General features: G+C 36.4%; 1 protein-coding gene across 3 annotated transcripts; it reads right to left on the bottom strand.

Annotated features, from left to right (window-relative positions):
• Nucleotides 1-4,702: 4,702 nt before the first annotated feature.
• Nucleotides 4,703-22,082, bottom strand: LOC113760835 (WD repeat-containing protein 48). 3 transcript variants are annotated; one of them, XM_027303570.1, is made up of 20 exons: nt 21,798-22,082; nt 18,867-18,976; nt 18,005-18,163; nt 17,606-17,671; nt 17,418-17,507; nt 16,932-17,234; nt 16,652-16,749; nt 14,662-14,697; nt 13,606-13,726; nt 13,262-13,498; nt 12,054-12,149; nt 11,868-11,933; nt 11,620-11,658; nt 11,413-11,547; nt 8,678-8,783; nt 8,422-8,578; nt 7,915-8,008; nt 7,032-7,220; nt 6,133-6,283; nt 4,703-5,235 (listed from the first exon to the last, which is right to left on the bottom strand). In XM_027303570.1, exons 2-19 carry the CDS (start codon nt 18,963-18,965, stop codon nt 6,185-6,187), a joined length of 2,190 nt encoding a protein of 729 aa, XP_027159371.1. In that variant the 5' UTR covers nt 18,966-18,976; nt 21,798-22,082; the 3' UTR covers nt 4,703-5,235; nt 6,133-6,184. The 3 variants fall into 3 exon arrangements, with proteins under 3 accessions (XP_027159371.1, XP_027159370.1, XP_027159369.1); XM_027303569.1 differs by adding an exon at nt 5,889-5,978 and having other exon boundaries at nt 8,422-8,783; nt 21,798-22,081; XM_027303568.1 differs by having other exon boundaries at nt 8,422-8,783; nt 21,798-22,081.
• Between the last annotated feature and the right edge of the window lie 228 nt (nt 22,083-22,310).

The raw sequence follows: 22,310 nt of genomic DNA, 5'->3' as shown, positions 1-22,310 counted from the left end.
GTGGTAGAATGAGATTTGTATACAACCTTGGTCATTTTGAATCTGACCAGTTCTTCGTCTGCTTTTCATAAGACTTAATACTTCTCCAATAAAAGACTCAGTTTTCCAGGATCCTGTACATTAGAGCTTTCTTTTGTTATAAATCTGACAGCTCCATTTGTCTATTGTTCAGAATTCTGAATCTTCATTTGGAGTATTGTCCAGGCTTAAATTTGGAGTTTTAAATCATCAGAGCAGAACTTACAAGGTAGGAATCCGTTCAAATTTTGCATTCACTCAAGAGTACGTGTTGGTGACATAAACAGAAGATAACCAGAGGATGGAAGAGTGTGGTGAGGATTATAAAAATTATAAAGAGCAAAACCTTATATCACCATGAGAAAATAATCTGATAAAGCAGCATAAATGAATTTGTAAATGTGATCAGAATGTGATCTTCTCTTTAGTAACAAAATGTTATGGGAATAAAAAGAAAAAATATCTCCAAGGAGAAAAAATTCAATTACCTTCAAATGGTGTTCGATCTTTCACAGGAATGTGAAGGCACCACACCTCAAAAACCCTGCAAGAGTGATCATCCACTAGTAATCCATATCAAAGTAGAGTAAGAGAAACGACTATAGTCATGTAATTGCACTAGGTTCCAGAAGTTCCTCATTTGGCACATATTGGTCTGACAATCCAGTACCAAGATCATAAACCTCCTCAATACAGCAATGCAGATTGATGAACAGAAATCTACTAACTTCCACAGTCAGATCTGCCAGATCAGGAGTTCTGACAGGTCCTGAATTTATAAAAAGATCCAGAACATAGATCATAAACCTCTTAAATACAGCAATCCAGATAGATAGATAGAAATATACTAACTGTCACAATCTGATCTCCCAGATCAGGAGTTAAGAAGGATAAAAAAAAGATCATGTTAACTATTGGAAGTCCTATTAGAATATCATATGTTGATTCAGAAGAAGGATATTCAAATGGAGAAAGCGCATAAAAGTCCCCCACAAAAAAAAGCTTTTTGGGCCAAAACTCAACTTGTATTGCTGTAAACATTGTTACAGGTGTGCAAAATCAGCTGGAGCAAATACCTCAACTGCAATAGACTGTGATATTCACAGCTGCAAGGTTTCAAAGCACTCTTTCTTGGTTAATGCATGAAACATAATCTGCCATTTTACTGGTAAGACTGATATCTGATCTAGGTACAAAAGAGGAGCACTTGTGAATCAAAGAAGTTAGAATATGAATATATAAAAGTCCCATTGCAACTACCTCAATTAGGGTACAATTTGAGACCAAGGGTAAGCGTACGTTTGACCATAAATAGAGGCATTGCAGATAACTGACAATAACAATTACTCTGGCTTCTATTGCAATGTTTAACATATATTCAATTTTATTGAAATTGATGATGCAGCAACTTGAATGCCAACAACCCACCATGTTTTGTCAGGTGTACCTTATATGATGAACCACCTAGGTAAAATGATGTTAAGTTCAAAACCATAAGAGAACAATAGAAAGGGCTGACAGTGTGATAATTTAATAAGCCAAAGCATTACATTTTTGGATTGTAGTGAATGATAACACATAGCTGAACCACCAAATAATATATCCCTCTTCAAATGCATCTCATCCTTCATTCTGCACCATCTGTGTCCTTGGTAAAATGATGAAAGTTCATAGCCATGGGATGATAGAGTTATTAGTTGTATGGGCTGATCAACATGTACTCCCAAGGTTCAACTGCAGTACTTTTGGTCATTTCAAGTTTACTATCTAGACATTCTTTTTATTCAACACACATCTAACTACCCCATTGAGTTTGACAAGAAAATATGACTCAATGTCTGTGTAGCATTTATCAAGAAAAGTAAACTAATTCTCTTTGGACAGAGTTACTTTGACACATGGAAAGAAGAATGTTGTTTAAGCAAAGAACCTAAGAAGACATGGATGGAGTCCAAGTATGATGCAAGGTAATTGAGAAAGTGCCTACAAGTTTCAGTTCTTACTCCAGGAGTTCATGTATAGTGGTGTTAAACTGACTAAAGTGCTAGTACCAGTTGCTATTAAAATGACTGCTACAAGGCTAGAACCAGTTAGCTAAGAAACGCACAAGCAAGTATTTATACAATCAAGACTGACCTTCCTACAGCTTTGTGATGCAACATGAGCCCCAATCCAAGACCATCCATCCCTACACAAACCAAAGCAAATTTGCTAGTAAGTATCCTAAACTAGGAAATGCCTATTTAAAAATTCATTTAATTCTTCTCTACAGGCCATAAAAACATGAGCTAAAATCTAGACTAATCATGCATCTTCTATGCACTTTCTACAAAAGAAAAGTTGCAGATAAGAGTTCAATACTTGTGACAAAGCATCGTTTACCAGGTAAAAAGAGAAGAACAGGTGAATTCTTCAAAGGAGAGCCACATTCTATAGGCGAAAACCACCGCGGAGGTCCACCGTCAGGCTTAATAACATCTTTTGCCAAGTCAAGGTAATCCTTCACACTTCGAGTTCCATATCCATCATCCCACAACGGTTCCAGCTTTTCTTGCATAACTTCTTCCTCTCCCTTCTTCTTCTTCTCTCCAGTACTTACACCCGCAGGTAAATGACCATGCCCCCTATCTATCAACAGAATAGTTCTCTCCTGCTCCTTAGCTGAAGAAACTCCATTAAGTCTACAAGTGTCAGCAGACAAGATAGAGGACTTCTGAGCTGCTGAACATCTAATTTGAGCTCTGAATTGAGGCTTGAACTCTGTTAAAGCAAATGAAGAAGGAGCCCACAAATTACTCACAAGTGAATCCATGGTTTCCACAAACCAATGGCTTCCAACTTGATAACTTCAAGATTCAGACTTAGCAACGAATAAGCTTCGAGCCCAGAATTAGTTGTGTGCTTATAAGCAAACCAATCCTAATGTGGTTTGAAATGTACTAGTATGTACACAAACAACACTCGAGAAATAAAGGGCCACGTTCAAAAAATTGGTAGAAATCCAGAAATCAACTTGCAATAGCACAAAAAAGATGTAGAACCTCTGTATTTTCTGTTTTCTGCAGGTGTTTTTGTCAACGATGTAAATGTAATATAGACACTATTGGTGAAAGCTGAAATACGAATGCAGCCAGAACCAAATACATATGTCTATCTTTGTGTGTGTGCGCGCGTGTTAGGTGAAAACTGAAATATGAATGCAGCAAGAAACCAAAAACAAAGGATTATCTCAAACATGGATCAACATTATTGCTGACAGTAATGATATGAAAGTGGAGTTAATGGGATAATCTGTGTTTTAGAAACTGATTATTAATGAGAATATTGCTGCATCATTATTGAGCGTAAAAATTTATTCCCTGAGATTACCCAAAAAAAAAAAAGGATTTATTCTCTTGTTCACAGACGAAACTTGTGCAACCTTCTTACTATGTAATGACAGTCCAGAAATATAGCCTTTCATGATCTTACCTTCTTTTGTATTTTTTTTTTCCCTCTTGCGGTGCAAATTAAATTATTGCCCACTTTAAAAATTCGGAATATTCAAAAAAACACTTTTTTCAAACCATTTCTTATATTCTCAATCTTTTTTTTTGTTTCCTACAGACATAACTTCTTATAAATAAATTTTGTAACAGTCCTACAAGTGCAGTTTGTCTAGTTTAAGAAAAAAACAAATAAATTTTGTTGCTTAGGAAAAAAAAAAAAAAAGAATTTGTTTCCAAACCAGAGTGTCAAATTGGACATGCAAACTTTTATTAAAGTATGCAAAAGGTATGGTGGTCAAATTATTTATTGCAACCTAAATAAGAATATGAAACTTCTTGTTGACTTTTTCAAAGAAATCAATTGGTCTTTTCTTTCTTCTCCTGTTTTCTTTTTTTTTTTTTCCTTACTCTTTGCAATTCTCATGACACAACACCCATGTACCAACATGCACAAAACCAATGCACTGTATTTTAATGTCAAATGTCAATTGCTTAAGCCTAATAAATCATATTTTAACGTAGATTACTTAAAAATTAACTGACTTTAAATTATTTTATGAGGAACTCATTGCATTTTTTTTTTCTATTTTTCTACGTGCTTTGTTACTTTTCTTGCAATTGTACACTTGCAATACATACAAGAACACAACACTAATACGTTACAGTTTTAACGTCTATCATACACTATAAACACATCACACCTTAATATTGATTTATGGCTTAAAAATCAACGTTAAATCATATTTTGAGGAATCAACTTCCCTTCTCTTTTCTCCCTTTCCATTTGCTTTTCTTTTGCAATCTAGATGACATATTGACATGCCCTCTCACAATTCAAAACGAATACGTGCACCAACAAAAGCAGCAACAAACAAGCAACACCACAGAAACACCAGCAGGTGGTGTCCCCCATCCCCCACCATCCCCTTCCCCAAGACACCTTGTAACAGAGTATGATTTCAAAAAAAAAACACATTCACATGATAGTATTATATCTAATTTCAACTGAGCATAAACACCAATCACCAAAGATTTATGCTACAATTTCAACTCCAAATTGTTGATAAGTAACAGAAAATTGTCTGTAATCTATCATTGAAAGCGACAGAAGCAAAGGTGATACCATTTGAAGAATAGAGTAAATGAATTCTTCTCATTGATTGAAATATTACAAAAACAATAAAATTTACAATAGAAAACAGGGCAAAGATTTTATCATCCACTTCTAGTGTTTAATTTGAAGTGAAGCTAAACATTTTATTACCAGGCAAAAATTTCAACTTCATACAGTGAGGTCATTGAAAAATACTGCATCAATACTATCCCATCCCAACCAAATCTACAAAGCTTTCGGAATCATCAGCTGAGCTTCTCTTAAGGTTAAAAAAGGACCAAATAGCTAATGCTCTTCTTCTTCAAAGGAAGAGGGGTAAAAAAGAAAGGAGAAAAAAAAAAAAAAAAGATACTTCATCTGCCTTTACAGAAGCTGAGCTCAGAATAGTTTCCAAATCTGCTGAGAGCTTGAAGTTGCTTGCCAGCGCCAAATTTATAATTACCAACCATCCAACTAGGAAATCACAACCAAGGATTCACAGAATTTTGCCGTGTCTGATTGTTTCCCAAATATACAAGCAACAAATAAGTATGATTTACGGCAAACACTTCCCGAAGAGCTGTGCTTTAGATGCACCAGAAACCCATAGAACAGGTCACTTGACTTGCATCAACCCTATAAGGAATCAAAGAAAAAAGACTGCTCAAACAAGTGAACAACTAAATTTGATACATCAGCACATATAATACAAGCAACCAAACAAGAATAGGTGCCCATGGATCAAAAATGCATTGCGGAACAAACTTCTGCATCACCAGAAACAAGTCTTTACAGACTAAGCAAGTGGATATATCTAAATAACCACATATCACTTAGGTTATACTGACAATATCCCCGACAGAAGCAAGGGAAGAGGTCTCTATTTGTTGCTTTACAATTTAAGTTGCAAAAGAATTAAGGGGGCCGATTGACATTAGAAAAATCATATAAAGCTCTGAAGGTTAAATCGCAATAGACATTTGCAAGAAGGTTTCCAAAACTCGACTAAAATGAGGGGAGCAGAACTCCACAACAATACAGCTATGACTATAATATCTACATTATAAACTCCCATGCATTTCCTTGATTCCAACTAGGACTTGAGACTCCAATTTCACTATGATAAAGACTATTACTAACCAACCATAATGAAGAAGGGGTTTTTGGAAGACTGCTTACAGGAAAAATAAAATTACAGCAAAACCACCTACACATAAAAGCACCAAAACAAACCCAGACTGAAGAAGGCCAGCAAAGCACTTTATATCCGAATATATGTAAATACATACTCCTTAACTAAATTGCTAACAATCCCAGAGAGGTAGATCTCCAGAGTTACATTATTGAACTTGGTAGCTTTTCCTTCAACTCTTCATAAGCTGCAAACAAAAAGGCTATTACTTTCTAAAATCTGGATCACTCAACCACACAACCTACGGCCCCTGCTGCCAGGTCCCCCAAACTGAATGGGCAATAAGCCACTCACAAAAACAGGGAAAACAGGAAAGTGAATGAGGATGGAAATAAGCTCACATGCAATTTTCATTTTTTTTTGCTCAAATGCCCATCAACGTATGGGCTTCCATCACCTGCCCTGCACCACTCGGTAGTTTAGCACTAGATCTTCAGGTTTTTTCCATATATATGTCCGGACAGTGGCCAAGCTCATGTCAGGGGATAAGACCTGGCAAAAGGGAAAAAAATGTTCCTTTAGTTCAGAAAGCCAATAAATTTAACTAATCAAGCAGAAAAGTAGCATTTCTGAGGAAAAAGGTTAAATTCAAGGAACTGCAGTATGTAAAGAACAATCTGCAAGCAAAGAGGGAAAATACTGAAAGTGAAAGAAGAATATTATCACTAAAGGAAAAAATGCTATGACCACTTTCCGTCGCAATTCTTGGCTCATACAGAATATTATTTTTTGTGGACTTCTTTAGCCCTTTATTATTGTTGCACTCCACTTTGAATGGAAAGTGTACCAATTTTCACCTCCTCAGATTATTATATGATATTCAAGATTATTCAACAACTTCACTCATGTCTCTATACATTTTCAAGAGTTCACCTATCCTATGAGCACACATGGAGATATCTGTATTACAGAAACTAATTTCCTTGTAATTTATAACTATCATTTTTTTCGCCTCCTACTCTGCTGCCCTTGTTTTTCTCCTATAAGTACAGCAAAAAGATCCTAAAAGTGATTATTCTTTCATTCCACTTTAACTATAAAATCTATAATGAACTGATTATTTAATTTTGCGTGCAATATGACACGTGAAAATGATTTCCAATTGATAATTTAAAAGGTTTGGTTTATGCCCCTAAAACAACATAACAGGTGGGGTTTCCTAAATAAATAAACTTACGTCTGCTTGGAGCATATTATCTGGAAATTTTTCATCCCAATTTCACCCAAAAGATGATGATACCTGGTTATTGCACAAAATCTCTATACAAGGCTTCAGCTTTTGCCAATGTTTCACCCCTGATCGGAAAGAACCATCTCCTCCAGCAGCTGGATGCGGCAACTGCCCTCCAGCCACAGGAAACATTCCATCTGAGTTCATATTATCAAGTGGCTTATCAAGAACCATCTTCTCTACAACATAGTTGACAACCTACAAACATAAATCAGATTATAAGCTGCTGGGACTCAAAACAACCCAAAAGTGAGAATAAAACACGCAATTTCTGAAAGAAAACTAACATACTATTTCAAACTCAAATTACAAGGTAGTCCCAACACATCATCAATTGTTTTTACTACCTTAAGCTGCAAGAACTCAGTTTTGATTCTTATTCTTGAGAGAGCATCTAGTGCCCTCAAAAAGAATGTAACAATGTTCTACGAGGAAGACAGGAAGACCAGGACAAACTTTTGGTTTATTTTAAATGAAGATCTTCCGGACTCAACTGGCAAGGAAAACAGAAAAGCCTAATTGCTTAAGGTGCAAAATTCTCAATCATGATGAAGATGCTTGATATTAAGCCTAAAAACTAGGCATAGAGGTCATCATGTTCAGGTAACAACCAATACAACAGGGGATGGTGCTACATTTTCTTCGTGGCCTCTTTCCTCAGTACAAATAGGAATAACTGGCTTTGGAAACTGCAACAACTCTGAAGGCAGAACATACTACGAAGATGACTACAAGAAGTATAGTTTTACATTTCTGCATGAGCTTGTAACTTAAAGACCTAATTAACCAAATGCCATATAAGTTCTATGAATTGATATTTAACTTGATAACCATTAAACAAAAAATCTCATACACCTAGGCAAAACTCTATCCCAGTCCACCATGTTATTACCTTATGTATCCGTAAAATACGGGGCGCACTCAGCTTTCCTTGTGTTAAGATCTGGATGGTTGAACCTTCACACGGATGTAAATAAAAACTACATCTGTCATGAATTAAATTAAAGTTAAAGGAGTCAAATCTCCTTGTCCTAAGTAGTATCTGAACATGATAATAAAAAATGTACAAGCACTGTGATGTAAACCAAGTTAAGATTCAAGCGAAATAACCAACAATCTGAGATCCAATAGCTAGTGAAATGAGAGAAAAGGTGGAAGCAAAAAAAGGATAGCTTGAAGAAGTAAAAGAATCAGTAGAAAGCTAAATAAAAGAAAAGAAAATTGAAAGAAAAAGAACCACCAATCAGTAGAAAACGGTGTTCAGAGATTAACAAGGATGCTTCATCCCAAAGAGCAGATGTTGGAGAGCAAGATTACACGAACCAAAAGTAAAATAACCTCAAACAAAATGCCTTATGACAATTTCAAGGTCAAAAGAGAGTTTAATGTAAGAAATTACTTGGTATTTTCCCTGGGAGGAAGGCGATTATTCAATACACAATCCAAGACCCACCAGGGGAAGTCTTTCTCGTCTTCACTTCCATCTAAATCTGTGATTTTCTTTCTCCACGGACCACCTAGAGACCCCTCAGTAATAATAGAAGGAGGTGCAGCTACTGAAAATTCAAATGGCGGATAAACCATTGAATCATTTTCAGCATTTCCATCAACCTCAACTCTTGATAGGGTAATACTCCTAGAAGATACATCTTTACCAGATTGAACTTCCACGTTTCCCGAAGCCTGAGAACCAAACCGTTGCCTTCGTTTGGTTAACCAATGAGCTAACAGCCCTTTAAGGGTTTCCCGGGCTAAATTAACCTATAGAACCAAATGGACAGAAAAACACGATGAGAAAACAAACTTGTCCAGAGATATGCTATTAACCATAGTCAATGTAAGCATATGAAACCATGACAAGAACCAAAAACTCAGTCACACTAAAGTGCCATAGAAGCACATCAGTAATCTGAAAATGAGAGAAGGTTAATCACAAATGCAAAAGTTAGTTTGCATACCACAGAAAGGCAGATAAGCCAGAAATATTCACCGCAGACACTAACATTATCTAATATGAGGCAGATGCTAAAACACTACAAATTACAAAGTGAAAGCCCTTGATTCTTGACCTTTATCAAACAACAAATAGTTATAAATCCATAATAGCAGAGGAAAAAGAAAATTATGTGTTCCTGTATAACTAAAACACCATTAAAGTTTCTGCCTAACCATCAGGGTGGCATTTGGGCATGTCAACAATGGGTTATCACTAAATTGGTCGCAACCCAACCTGCCAACTTCAAAGCATCAATTCAGGTTGGATCTAGTTGCGTCAACTCAAATCCATAAACCCAACTATGACACAACATACTTTCTCATTTAACTTTCACATGTACATACTTTTATTTCACATAATAAGCACATTTTCATGCACTTTCAGAATGCTGCATACTCTGTCTCACATATTTTTACCACACAAACGACATTTCATTCTTTCTCACACACATTTTCACGCCCTTACTAAACAGTAGGCTCAAAAATATACTTCTAAATTGCTTCATTCATCTTTTGGCACTCCTAAAGCTATCTGTACTCAGACCATCAACAACATTACTATCACATGGAAGCTAATAATTCTAATTCTAATCAAACTCCATTTACTCAACTACCCTGGTCTTTACAATTCTTTCTTTTTTCCATTAAAAAAAAACTGAAAAAAAAGAAAATATGAAAGGTGAAATCCAAGAAAACATTAGCAGTTTGCGTATCAAAGAAGCCAGAGAAGGACAAAGAGAGAGAGTCAATGGTTGCCAGAATTTCACTGAAGAAGACTGCAGTAGATGAGTGGTCAGAGATCAGGGAGGGGGTTCAGTTGTGTGCAAGTTTAGGATCTGTTCCAAAGTATACGTCTCCATTAGCAAAAGGCTACTAGATGGTTGTTATGGTTGGAGAATTGGCTTGCCAGAGGACTGAATTTGGCAGTAAGTGTGTGAATTCATGTGCTTGTCCCAACAATTGATTTAATATTTGGCTTACTTGGGTGCTCAAATTGGAAAACCAACCCACCTAGAAATAGTTGGTTTTGTCCACCAACCCAAACTTTCAAATAGTGGGCGGATTCTTGGCAGTTCATTGGACTTGGGTTCAATTTCCAAGCTTACCTAACAAAAAGGAAAAAGAAGACAGCTCTTGCATTCGGTGTGAATTACACCTCAAACACTCCCAATTGATGGAATAGGAGGGAAGGGATGCAAAAAGAGTAGAAGGAATCAGATTTCTTGCAGTTTGATTGATATTCAGAGAGGAAAAGGAAAAGGAGATGGATAGAAGTGAGGTACTGGACTTGCTTGTATTCTTTAGATTTGACTACCATCCAGAGGTGAGTGGAAAAATAGAAAGCAAACCAACTTAGAAAAAAACTTTGTACTTCTGAAAATACATTTGATCCTTTCCTTTCCCTTATTTTCCTTCTGCTCTCCAAACAATATCCAGTCAAAACTATCTTTTTTTTCCAGATCCATTAAAACGGGAATGGTTCTACCTTCCCCTACTCTACTTTCCAGTCTTTTATACTAAGCTAGTATTGTTTCATTTGCAATCCAAACAATGCCTAAAAATTAGACAGATATTTATTTAGTTTTCCATAACACTTTAATCGCTGCATAAAATCTAAAACATGGACTGCCATGACATTTTAATTAGCTTTCCCTCATGTAAAAGTGTTTGAATGCTATCAGAATATGGTCATCTTTCTTCAGACAAGCAGGTTACTACTTGTGGCCTTAAAATTTTAGTGGAGCAGGCACCTAATAAGTATGGATAAATTTGAGGGCATGTGCTATACACATCACATGCTTAAGTTATTCTAATCCTTCTAAAGAAAGAAACCTTTTAGTCTCTTCTCACTCTCATTTGCTTAATTTTAGAATTTCCCATATCCAAAAGACTTCTAGACAACTAATGAATTGTTTCAGCCAACTGCTTTCTCAAAATAAGAAATATAAACATTTATGGAAAAAAATCCCATGAAATAACTCAAAGCATTTATTTGAAAATTTTCATGCTCTTTGAATTCCGAAAAGCTGAAGGACAACAATAAGAATAAACTAAAACTAAGATGCATCTTAAAATATTAGACTGCACCATTTTCTTGACTTACATTTACCAAGTATTGCAATTATGAGCAAAAATCAATTCACTCCCAAGAGAGAATATTTCACATGTGTCTAGTAGTCTTCAGACTTTTACCAGACATATGATTTGCAAACATTTATGTTCCAAGACATAAAGCTCAAATGACACAAAACAACAAGTGATGACTCATAAAAACTTATAATAAAAACCAAATTAAAGGCACAGTAAGAAGAAAGTGAGAAACAGAGGAAAGTTCAGGTAAGGTAATCATGCCAAAGAAAAGGTCAAAAAACATGGAAGTTTATTTTTTAAATACCTTGTCATCCTCAGGTTTTCCAATGATGTTCAAGTCAGCAGAATACATCTCCGCAGAAAAACATTGTGGTGTATCCAAATGAACAGCCAAGTTCCCAAGCCTCGTATCTACAGTGAACCAAGCAGGAATACTTACCTGGAGAAAAGAACAGAACTCAAATAAAATTCAAAAATCAGCAGAATGATGATACAAGACACAGATCCTTACCATCTCAAACAATTCTTCTTTCTTCTTCTCAAACGAAACCTATATTAACACCAAACAATTTAGAAAGAATTATCACATTTCGGCGTCAGAACATAATACTAAAAATAGTGTCTAATACTTTCAATTTTCAATATAGATTCAGGATCTAATATACAGGCATGCACCGTGCCACTGAGTTATGATGTTCATGAAATTCATTAGAGACACAAACTGGCACAGGTTACCATGTTAAGAAACTTATCACTAACCTCTCCATAGTTTTCAATTACAACGCCCCTTGTGATTTCCCATAATTTCACCATACCAGCAGTATCCTGACACAGGGATGTTGCACATACAGTTATTGTTCTATTGAACATGAAAACATGTTCATGGAATAGAAAGATAATGGAAAAAGTCGAGTAGTCCAACACAAGACAAAACTATCATAGTACCTTTGTTAGGACATGTCTACGATTATTCAAAATCTCATGCTGCACTATTCCTGCAGTGCCAAGGATGCTAAACGATGGTTCCTTATAAACAGGCACCTGATCCATTGTAAAAATGTTAAAATATGGGAATCAAACTCCAAAATGCTGTACATGGACACAAGGAAGAACAATAATTTAAAAAAGCAAAGTCCCTAGGAAATTGCATCAAGCAAAGGTACTGAGACTTAGTTGAAAACCTTATAACAAGTCCCACACAAAAAAAAGGATAAACAGGGTTCGAACAAAAGGAGAGATGACTCAGACGCCAGCCCAAGCACAAAGAGTTGCCCAATACCCCTGCTGTATTATAGTCAATTTATAGTACATATAACAACTAATTGCGCCATTGCAGGCAGATTGAACTCCGCCATTCTCTAAGGCCAGAACAGCCAGACAAAATGTTTCCTTGACAAACATGTAATTGAACTAAAACAATAATCAGAAGAAAAAAAAACACATCTGATGCTGCTGACAGAAACAATCATTTTTGCCTTGCACTGATAACAAGAATATTTTAAGACAATGATATGATAAGATGCTGACATATGACTCAATACAAAATCATGACAACAGTAAATATCAAGAAATGAATATAGTTCTTTAGTTACAGTTACAGCATGGATTTCCACAAGACGAAAGTAAATAAATCCCACAATCAAGACGTTGGCTGAATCCCATCAAACCATTTCATAGATATCTTCTTGCTACCTGCCTCAGGTACTAGTCTTTGATTGCCTTTCCATTTCCAAGGATAGGACCTCATAATAGTTTTGCATGTGACAGTAGTAATTAATCAGCAAATAGGTCTGTCCAAAAATTTGGTTTCCATGTACCTACATTTCAAAATATTCTCCCTGGATGTCCATCAGAAGTGAGGATATCCACAACTCTTAGACCATTCCTGAGTTACTTGGAGATAAAAACCAATAGACCCACACCTGAAAATATTTAGCTTGGTACTTGTGCTGATTACAAAGTTAGGCTCCAACTCTATACAGCACCTATTGCTTCATCATTTGAAATTTGGAATGCAGCTTCTCTCCTTTTAGCAATTAATTAAAACAACTAGATTACATGACTTGTGCTTCCATATCCTCGAACATTATAACAACAAAGGAAAAGGGGCCAAATTACAGCAAAAGTTACACCAAATGGAAAGAATGACTCACCGGAGTTGAACCCTCTAATGAAATCCTTGCCCTTGAAAATGACAAGTTGCCAGCCAAAAATGAACCACCTCTTTGGAAAACTTTCTGAGGATTCCGTCCCTCAGCTGGCCATCTATGTACAGAAGAATCTGTCGTTGCAACCCAAATCCCATCATCATGCAATGCCAACTGCAAAATAGGATGTTCCTTTGTACAAAGCAATACACTTTCTCTTGTTGCCAAGTCAGTCAAGTATAACTGCAATCCAAACCTTTTGCTTCAGATGGATGAGCCACTAGAGATTAATGTCCATTGGCAAGAGAAGAACAAAGAAAGGAAACTTAAAAGTTCTGAAATGCACTAACCGAAAGGTCTCTTCCGCCACTGTAAACATGACTAAAAGTTGGAGTGCTGGCAAGTGCCCAAACAGAATCAGTATGTACAGCATAGGAATGGATACATCGTTGCTGACCAAGATCCCATAGTCTGTAAAATAAAGAGGATGGTTATTAACAAGAACAATGACAAAAGAATGACTAGATATCTCATTAACAATCATTACACCAGCTCATGGAAGCAGAAAAAACTGAACAGATGCTACAAGCTGTGGAGAGACATAAAGCACTCTCAAAAGTTAGAAACAATAAATTACCATTATGGAGATATATAAAGCAACAGACAAACAAGGCTTTCAAATTTGAATATTTTATGTGGATGAAAAACCACTAAAACCTAGACGAAAAGGTAGGATGAAATTTTTGGCCGAATTTCTGAAATTTTCTACACTCCAAGCAACATTATCTGATTCAAATGCTGAGTAAGGCTCTTTGATTTGACATCCCCACGGGCCTATGCTGCCATGCATTTGTTGCCTTACTCCATACTTAGAAGAGATTAAGAACGTTCATCTTCATGCCATGTATATCTGTGTGTTTCATTCGTACTTGGCATGTATATTCTATGTATATGACATGTATAGACATAGTACATGCAGGTGGTAAAAGTCAAAATCACCTCAAGACTATTAAATCAATCCAGCATTGTAATTCCAAAAATATCTTAAAAAGAATCAACCTAACAACATAATACAGAACCCACTTTTAATTTCCAGCTTTTCAGAGAAATAGACTTCTAGGTGCACAGCATATATACATGCACCAAAGCATCTCTTTCTTGCAATTTCCACAGCATGAAACAAAGAGAGAGTAAAATAGACAGAAACATATCTGCTCTGACAAGACAGGCAAATGCAATGACACGTTTGCAACACTGCAGTGCCAAACTTATCTATCCAAAACCGAATATAAATATTTCTGTAAAGTGGTTCAGGCTGCTACTTGCTCAAAAAGTTAGCTGAACAATGACATTACATATTTGTATTCTCAAAGTCACAGCATGGAATCAGAGTTTTTTGTGCCTACCTGATCATTGAGTCAGAAGATCCTGATAAGCAAAATCTGTAAAATGACGGTAGAAGAATTAGCTTAAAAGATCAGAAATTCCAAAATCTGCTTGCTGAAAGTTTGGTGGAAAAAAGAAAGAGAACAGCAGTTCGTTCAAACTTTGAACCACACTACCTCTGCCAAAATAGCAACTACCTTCAAAACCAAAAATTAAAGCAATCCATAAAAGCCAGTATGATCATATTCACATTTACAAACTTACAAATAGGAAAACTAAATCTGTTGCAAATCATCCTTAAAAACAAGCAGTCAAAAACAATGTTGAACCTATAGTTTAAAAAAATGCAAATTTCAAGCTAGTATTAACATAATAAAACCTCCCTTCTTGAGAATGTAAAGGCCATGCAACATGGACTGAGGTGTAGATGTTGGTTGTTAAAAGGTAACAACCACAAGATTAACGAAAACAATGAGATTTTTTGACACGGAGGCAGAGGTGCAGGTTTGTGTCGAATATGTTCATATATAGTCTAACAGGTTAGCAAAATATGAGGACACACAAATTTACGTAAAAGATGCTATTGAACCATATCATCATCAAAATATTTGTTTCAGATCACCCAGTCAACTCCTAAGAAACAAATTGTGGTCTAACTGTAACTTATAGCCATTAACTCCAATTTTAATTTAATCTTCGGTAGGGGGTAATTGTCTCGATTTTTTTCTCATTTTCCTTTTCTCCATTCCATCTTCTCTTGTTCTTGCACCCACTTCACCAGAACCACCCCACTCTCCACAGCACCAGCAAGCCTGCTGTTCTTTCCCACTGTCCCATTTCCCCATTCTTATGTAACCTCCTCCATTTCCACTCTTGCTGGCACAAATCTTTCCTCTGATTACTCCACCTGTCAGCCTTCAGGCACCTTTCCCTCATAACAGATTTATTTTCCTCACAAGTAAAAGAGCAAACCTCCACAAGCCATTACTTCAACTTAGGAGAAATGGGGCTTTCATTCAGTGAAAGGATGTCAATCATGTTAACTGAACAAGGTAGAAGTTCAGAAAGGAATTTGAGGCATGAACTCTGAAATGTGGGAATAATCAGTTCCCAAATTAACACAAGAAACTATGTTCTTGGGTACCATATGCAGTTTCAGTCATGACAATGCAAATGCTTTTGTGTGAGATACATTTATCATGTCAGCGTGATGAGCTAGAATGCATTGTCCTGGTAGAAGAGGAAGAGCATGAAGGGGGCTTGGGGTGCAGCGGCAGTTGGGTTGCAAAGCGCTTTGGAAAGTAGAAGAGAATGAGAGCTAGTGAGGGGTATTTTCATTCTAACTGCAGGAAACAATCATAACACCGCAAACTTACGCTTGCAGAAGTTAAATGACGATTTGTGATAGACGATACTCTGGTATCACAAGTATAAAAGGCCTCCAAAGTTCTCTAGGTCTTCTAGCTGATGTGATGGCTTCTTTTAGGCTGTATTTACATCCCATTATGACATTATGATCTGCTTTATTTAGTTTAAAGCACCCTAACCCTGGGTGATTATTCCTAAAAAGTTCTTGGTCGAATTCCTCGATATCTAACTCCTCCTTCTCATCTTACCCTTTCTTCCTCTAAAATTCTTACCATGACAAAAAGGAAAAATGCTATACAGGATAAGTTTTTTAGTGGAGGAGAACCAATAACTAGCCTGGAATATCCTGTTTGTTGACATGCATCCAAGTTTCAGCATTGTATATCTCTACAGAATAAAGTCCCATCAACCAACATCTAGAAAATGACAACTTTGTGCAATGTAAAGCATGAAAGATCGGCATTGGATCAACTTCTGAAACTGACATTCCTGAGCTATCCCTATAAAGATTACTACATAGATTCTCCAGTTCTTACTACAGCTTGCTTATTCACCTATGAACTCTTGACATGAAATTTTAACTGTCTTAAAAACCCTTTCATAGAATTAGAAAGCACCAAAAAATTTCTTTATAAGACAAACCTGCCAGTAGAATCTAACAGCAGCGTCCTAATATTATCTGTGTGTCCTCTAAGTTTCATGGTCTTCGAACCAGTCCTTGGGTCCCAAACACGCACAACCTACAACAAATTTGTGGATTTGACGCAAAAATGAAATTACATCAGCTACTGGACAATTGAAATGACACTTATGTTAGTAAAAATTTAATAAATTCCTTTAATCAAAACAAACAATTGCCCAAAAGGGGGGAAAACACTAACAAACTGAAAGACAAAAAAATAACCTATCATATAACATATACCTTCTCAGTTCCACCAGAAACAAGAAGTGTTCCACTTTCATTCATGGCCAATGCATAAACTGACTCTTTATGGCCTTTGGCAGCAATAGGAACATATCCTTGAGACTGAGTTGTGTGTAAGGAAATGCTATTGCTTGAGTTAATGGGTCGAAGACTAACTGGCAAGGAACTTCCCGACCCACAGACTCCATTTGAACAGTCATCTTCAGTTGCATCGCTTGACTTAGAATGTGGAGCAAGTGCAGTTTCAAGATCCCATATGAATACTTCTCCACCTAACCCACCGGAGGCAACAATATTGCTCTGTGGTCACGTTAATCAAAAAACATGAAAAAGAAAAAGAAGAATCAGAATCTGACAGCAGTGCAACACAATCTATGTTCAGTGAGCTCCATTCAACACTAATTACCAATGGAGTTGAGATGTGAAAATATATTGAACTTCTAATTATCAACAAAGGGAGAAAATGTGGTGAAGATAGATTACATTTTTTTCTGCAGCGGCAAGGCAAGTGACATAGTCAGTGTGCTGACGAAGGGTCCTCACACATGTTCCATCAGACAAGCAATTCCAGGCCTGATAAGCACAGCATAGCCAAAAAACAAAGGGTGAGTAGAATACACATATACGTTATTTGTTCATGTATTAGAACAGAAAGCTGATGGCATCTATACCTTAACAGTTGTATCTGAGGAGCAGGACACAAGTGTGTTTCCACCTACAAGGACAGCATCATTGACCTGCAGGAGCAATAAACATTTGAACATTATAAGCAACACTCAGAACACAGAAAAATGATGGGACGATTATTAATATCAAACAAAATCTCCAGGTCTTGTTTCTTGGAGGATCTGGGTTAAACAAATTCCCTTCATCCTCTCCCAACCAACACTACCTCAAAATTCAAAATGAAGAACACAAGATGGAAACACAGGAAACAATCCTGTCAACTAAAAACAAATGAATCACTTTAAAGCAGCTCAGCTGGTTTCCAAATTAATCCTGCCAGCATCAATCGTTGAAGAATTTAAATTACATAAATATATAACATTTAACACAAAATGATGACTTACCCAATCAACATGTGATTCAAAAGTAGTGGAGCAGGTAGCACCATCTTCAGTCAGTTCCCATTTCTTTAATGTGCCATCGCGACTCCCAGTGAAGAGGTGGTCAAGCCCATCAGGCACTGTAGGTTTTAGCACAGCCAAACAATTGATACCTGCACAGTGCTGAAAGATCAATTTCTATCAGTATAGAGTGTCTGGAGAAGAAGATAGAAGAGAATAACATACAAGCTCCTCTAGCAGTAATGAACATAAAAATATCATTGCCTGTCAAACAAGTGGGCACCGAAATCAATTTAAGAACGTGCTATATTACTTATACATGCAACAGGTCAAAAATAACAGCATGTCTAAGAAGCAAGTCCAAGATTTGATTACTTGTACCTTCAGAAAAAACAAAGAAAGCATTTGTCACTTTGGATGGTTTAAGGAAAAAGAAAATGTTAAAAACAAAATTGCAGCAATACAATTAAAATATACCTAGAAAACCATCAAAAAGAGTAGAAAAGTATATTTGACAACTCATCGACCTATCTGCAACACAATTTCAAATTTAATGAAGACAACTCATTGCTCCAACCACGTTCCTCCATTTACACCAAGAATGGATAGATAGACAACAGGGTATCCAAAATGTATCACAACCTACCAAAGCATAATTGATGGCAGTTTTATTGAGTCGTAGTTCTAGGACAAGTCTAAGGTTTTTGAACACATAAGGTTCATAGAAAAGAGTACCATTCCTGCTCAAATCTCAAAAATGCAGTCAATATACAAACTGCCAGAAGTAGTACCTATTCCCACAGATTAATAGAGTTAAATATCTAAATTATTCAGAATTTGGAATTAACAAGGTATTAAGCCTCACCTTTGTGTCATCTGCATCATTCAGAACATAAGTCAATCTCTTCTCTTTTCGGGGCCGAACAGAACTTGACGTATTCCCTGCACTCGCTACACGGTGCATGGCAAAAACTCCTAAAGCACATATAGATAAACCAATAGGTCATCATCTATTACAATTCAATCCTACAGCAACGAAATGACAATTCTTTAGGTGATTGAACAGCTGGCATTCAGAAAGTTGTACTACTCAATTTAGACGAGAGATTTCAGACACTCCTAAATGTATTGATACATGGAGCCTCGTATAAAAAGGACCAGCTATAACTTTGCAAAAACCTCCAAGCCATAGGAGTTAGATATATAAGACCATTTGGAATTTTACGAACTGCACATCTTACTCATACATAATTCAAATCTTCCAGACTTCACGACAACAACACACTTAGCTACAAAAAATGGATAAAAAGAGACAGGTCAGCACATTACGAAGATGTAGGTGGCAAACTAACTCTAACCTAACCAGATTCTGAAAATAATACAAGTAGATACATTATCATCTTAAGATTATTTCCTATTAGCTGATTATTCATAGCAATTATTGTGGTTAAACGGGAAAACCCACTCTAAAAACCCAAGGAAAGGCTTCACAGCAGTCATAGGAGGCATTAAGACCAGAGCTTTTTTAAGTGATAAAAGGACTAGTGACTACAGGTTCTTTTATACTATAGAGTTACTGCTCGGGCTCACTATTTTTTATTTTATTCTCCAATATTGATACCAATCAGAGGTAGGCAATCAAGAGGTAAGGACAAACTGGTGATATTTACAAAAGCTCCTTAAAAGAAAAAATGCTAATTGAAAAAGAGACTTTGGAGGGACTAACGGTAATACAAGAGAATTTCAAAGTAACAAAACCCTAGAAAGTCAATAAAATGCAAGTGCTCCATGGAATGGAAGCACTGGGAGCAGGAGGGAAGTAAAGTTCTCAAAAGACTTTCTATTCTCAAATAAAAGAGTTAGAAAATATCTAATATCCGCTAGCTCACAAGAATATCTATTATCCACTAACCCACTAGTCAGTGGGGTTACCTAAAGCCCTTTAAATCACTGCTGGATCATGGACTAACAACGACGGGGAAGCCCCCTCTTAGATTTTAAAACATGGCTCTCTGGCAAAAGTTTTATGCAAGAGATCTCTTACTGGGGCTCAGAGCAGAAAATTCTTCATTTTCACATCACCAGCAAGAGGCAGAAGAGAAAAAGCTTTTGCAGAGCAGAGGTTAAGTTGATTGTTTCTTCTAGAGCTACAACAGCTTGAAAATGAAGGCAAGAAGGATTGCAAGAATATGAAACTGATAGGGTTAAAAAGGGAAAATATGTATAATGGCTTCAGGCTCAAGCAATAGGTTGGAGGCGACAAGAAGAATTCTACCCTTAGAACGAGACAATTAACCCCAATATAAAAAAGAATGGCATATATTCAGTGAAGAATCATCGTTATTGGGAAATTTAAAAAAAAAAAAAAAGAAAAGAAAAAAGGAGTAGTCATCAAAGAGAAGCAAGTGTTTCATAGTGAAGATCTTCTGAATTTTCATGATAGCCTGTGCTCTTAGACAATAGTTGAATCAGACATTAAAGGAGCTAGTCTGAATAGTTTTCTCAGCACAAACCACTGAGTTGGAGATGCCCATTAAGGAAGAACATCCACAGTTGTCAATTATTGCAAACCACTGGGATAATGCCAGAGAACTATACCAACATTCAGTAAATTTAAAGAAGCATATCACAAGAGCTTAGTCTTTCTGTATCTAATTGATACCACGGAAGGACACAATCCCAAATCTCAATATCAGGGCTTTCAGACCTCCAAGCATATCCATTTTTGTTTTTTTAGGTAGATCTCCAAGCACATGTAAGAATGAAGCAAAATTTTGTACACAGGATAAGCAACATTTCCTGTATCCTAAATGAATCAGCAGGAAAATCTTAGATGGAAGCCTTATATGACAAAGTAAATTCAAACCAAACACAACAGCTTGTTAAATTTAGAGAAGGACAACGATGACATGTGGCAGTTGCTTAGCATATTGGAAGCCTAGCTGTTTTCTAAAATTTCATTGTGCTCATGGAACACACAGTACACTTTAGCAGCACATAGCTCCAAGAAAAGAATTTTCGAGGAACTCTACATTAAAGGGAGTAAAATAACTAGTTGTCAGTTTCAGGATAAAACCCTCCGTATCTTATCAAAATCTCTCCCTACATGTAACACCATTCAAAGACACTACCACCTTATACTAATCTAAGATGCTTTTGACAGCTAACACCATTATGAGTGTCTATTGCAATTTGCAAGCTGAGCTAAGAGCAAAGGCCTTCAAGAGCTTAAGCTTAAGCACAAGGGACCAAAGCAAAGGCAAAAAAAAGTTGAACATGCTACAGAATAACATTAAACAATTAAAGATTAGCAAACTGATAAACTAATTACGGACAAATCTTAATTGTCACACCAAAACCTCATAAATAATGTCCCAAGGGATAGTACATTTTAAGTCATTCTTTTCCAAAAATTTCCATGATACATCAGAACAACCTTTTATAGGAAGGCATTGCAAATATATTCAATAAAAATCACTGCTTCCATAATGACAATTGCTATTATTGACCATAACATAATTCTCTTCCCATACGTGAAGCTAAAAATTTCCTAATACGGACGGCATCAAGAAATGAGTTATTCAAAGAAGAAAAAACAAAAACTTCACAAAACACAAATCATATTACCCGCAGAAAAGCTTCGTCCTTGATAACAATTCAACTCACCCAGCAATTCAATGAAACATAAACAATTAAAACATGTCCAATACTCAATCCTCAATCCAATTCGCTCCCGGAAATTAAAAACCCAATATTGATAATCGTCGTACATAATCACATACATACACGAACAAACCTGAGGGTTGCCAAGGAGCTGAATTGAAAGAGAATGTTTTCGATCAAAGAAAGAAGTCCGGACGGTGTGGTCAATGGCAGCTGGGAGCAGAGAAAGACTCACTTCCGATAATTCAAATCAACTCAATGGCGGCGGTGGTGGTGGTGCCGATGGGGGCGGTGGCTGTGGGGGAGCGATGAGGTGGAGGCCGTCTCCGACTGTATTAAGTCCGACTAAAAGCTTAGGGCTTTGGAGCTTTGAAAGAGAAGAAGAAATGGTAAAACCAAGGACAAAACTAAAGCTTCTCCCATGGTAAACGCCCTGAATAATTAAATATTTTAATTTTTTTTTAAAAATTTTCTGTTTTGGGGGACAACAGTTGTTTATTATAGTAATTAGTACTATTTTTTGCTTCTTTTCTTTTTTCTCTGACCGAGGGATCCGGGAATTCAAATAGATTTGGAAAACGGCAAATCTCATGCTATGTAATAATTCACAACCAATTTTTTTTTTTTCTTTTCTCTCTTTTTTTGT

This window comes from Coffea eugenioides, chromosome 2, assembly GCF_003713205.1.
Source record: "Coffea eugenioides isolate CCC68of chromosome 2, Ceug_1.0, whole genome shotgun sequence".
Taxonomy (NCBI): Eukaryota; Viridiplantae; Streptophyta; class Magnoliopsida; order Gentianales; family Rubiaceae; genus Coffea; species Coffea eugenioides.
The sequence above is the reverse complement of the archived record's forward strand: the minus strand, read 5'-3'. Positions and strand labels throughout refer to the sequence as shown.

What these genes read in the sequence shown, in the direction of transcription:
- LOC113760835 (XM_027303569.1), bottom strand. Translation starts at nt 18,965, where the DNA reads ATGCACCGTGTAGCGAGTGCAGGGAATACGTCAAGTTCTGTTCGGCCC. An exon ending in TTGCCGCTGCAGAAAAAAAT is followed by an intron (nt 17,235 to 17,417) that starts GTAATCTATCTT and finishes ACGTGACCACAG; the next exon opens with AGCAATATTGTTGCCTCCGG. An exon ending in CATTAGAGGGTTCAACTCCG is followed by an intron (nt 12,150 to 13,261) that starts GTGAGTCATTCT and finishes ACAATGGATCAG; the next exon opens with GTGCCTGTTTATAAGGAACC.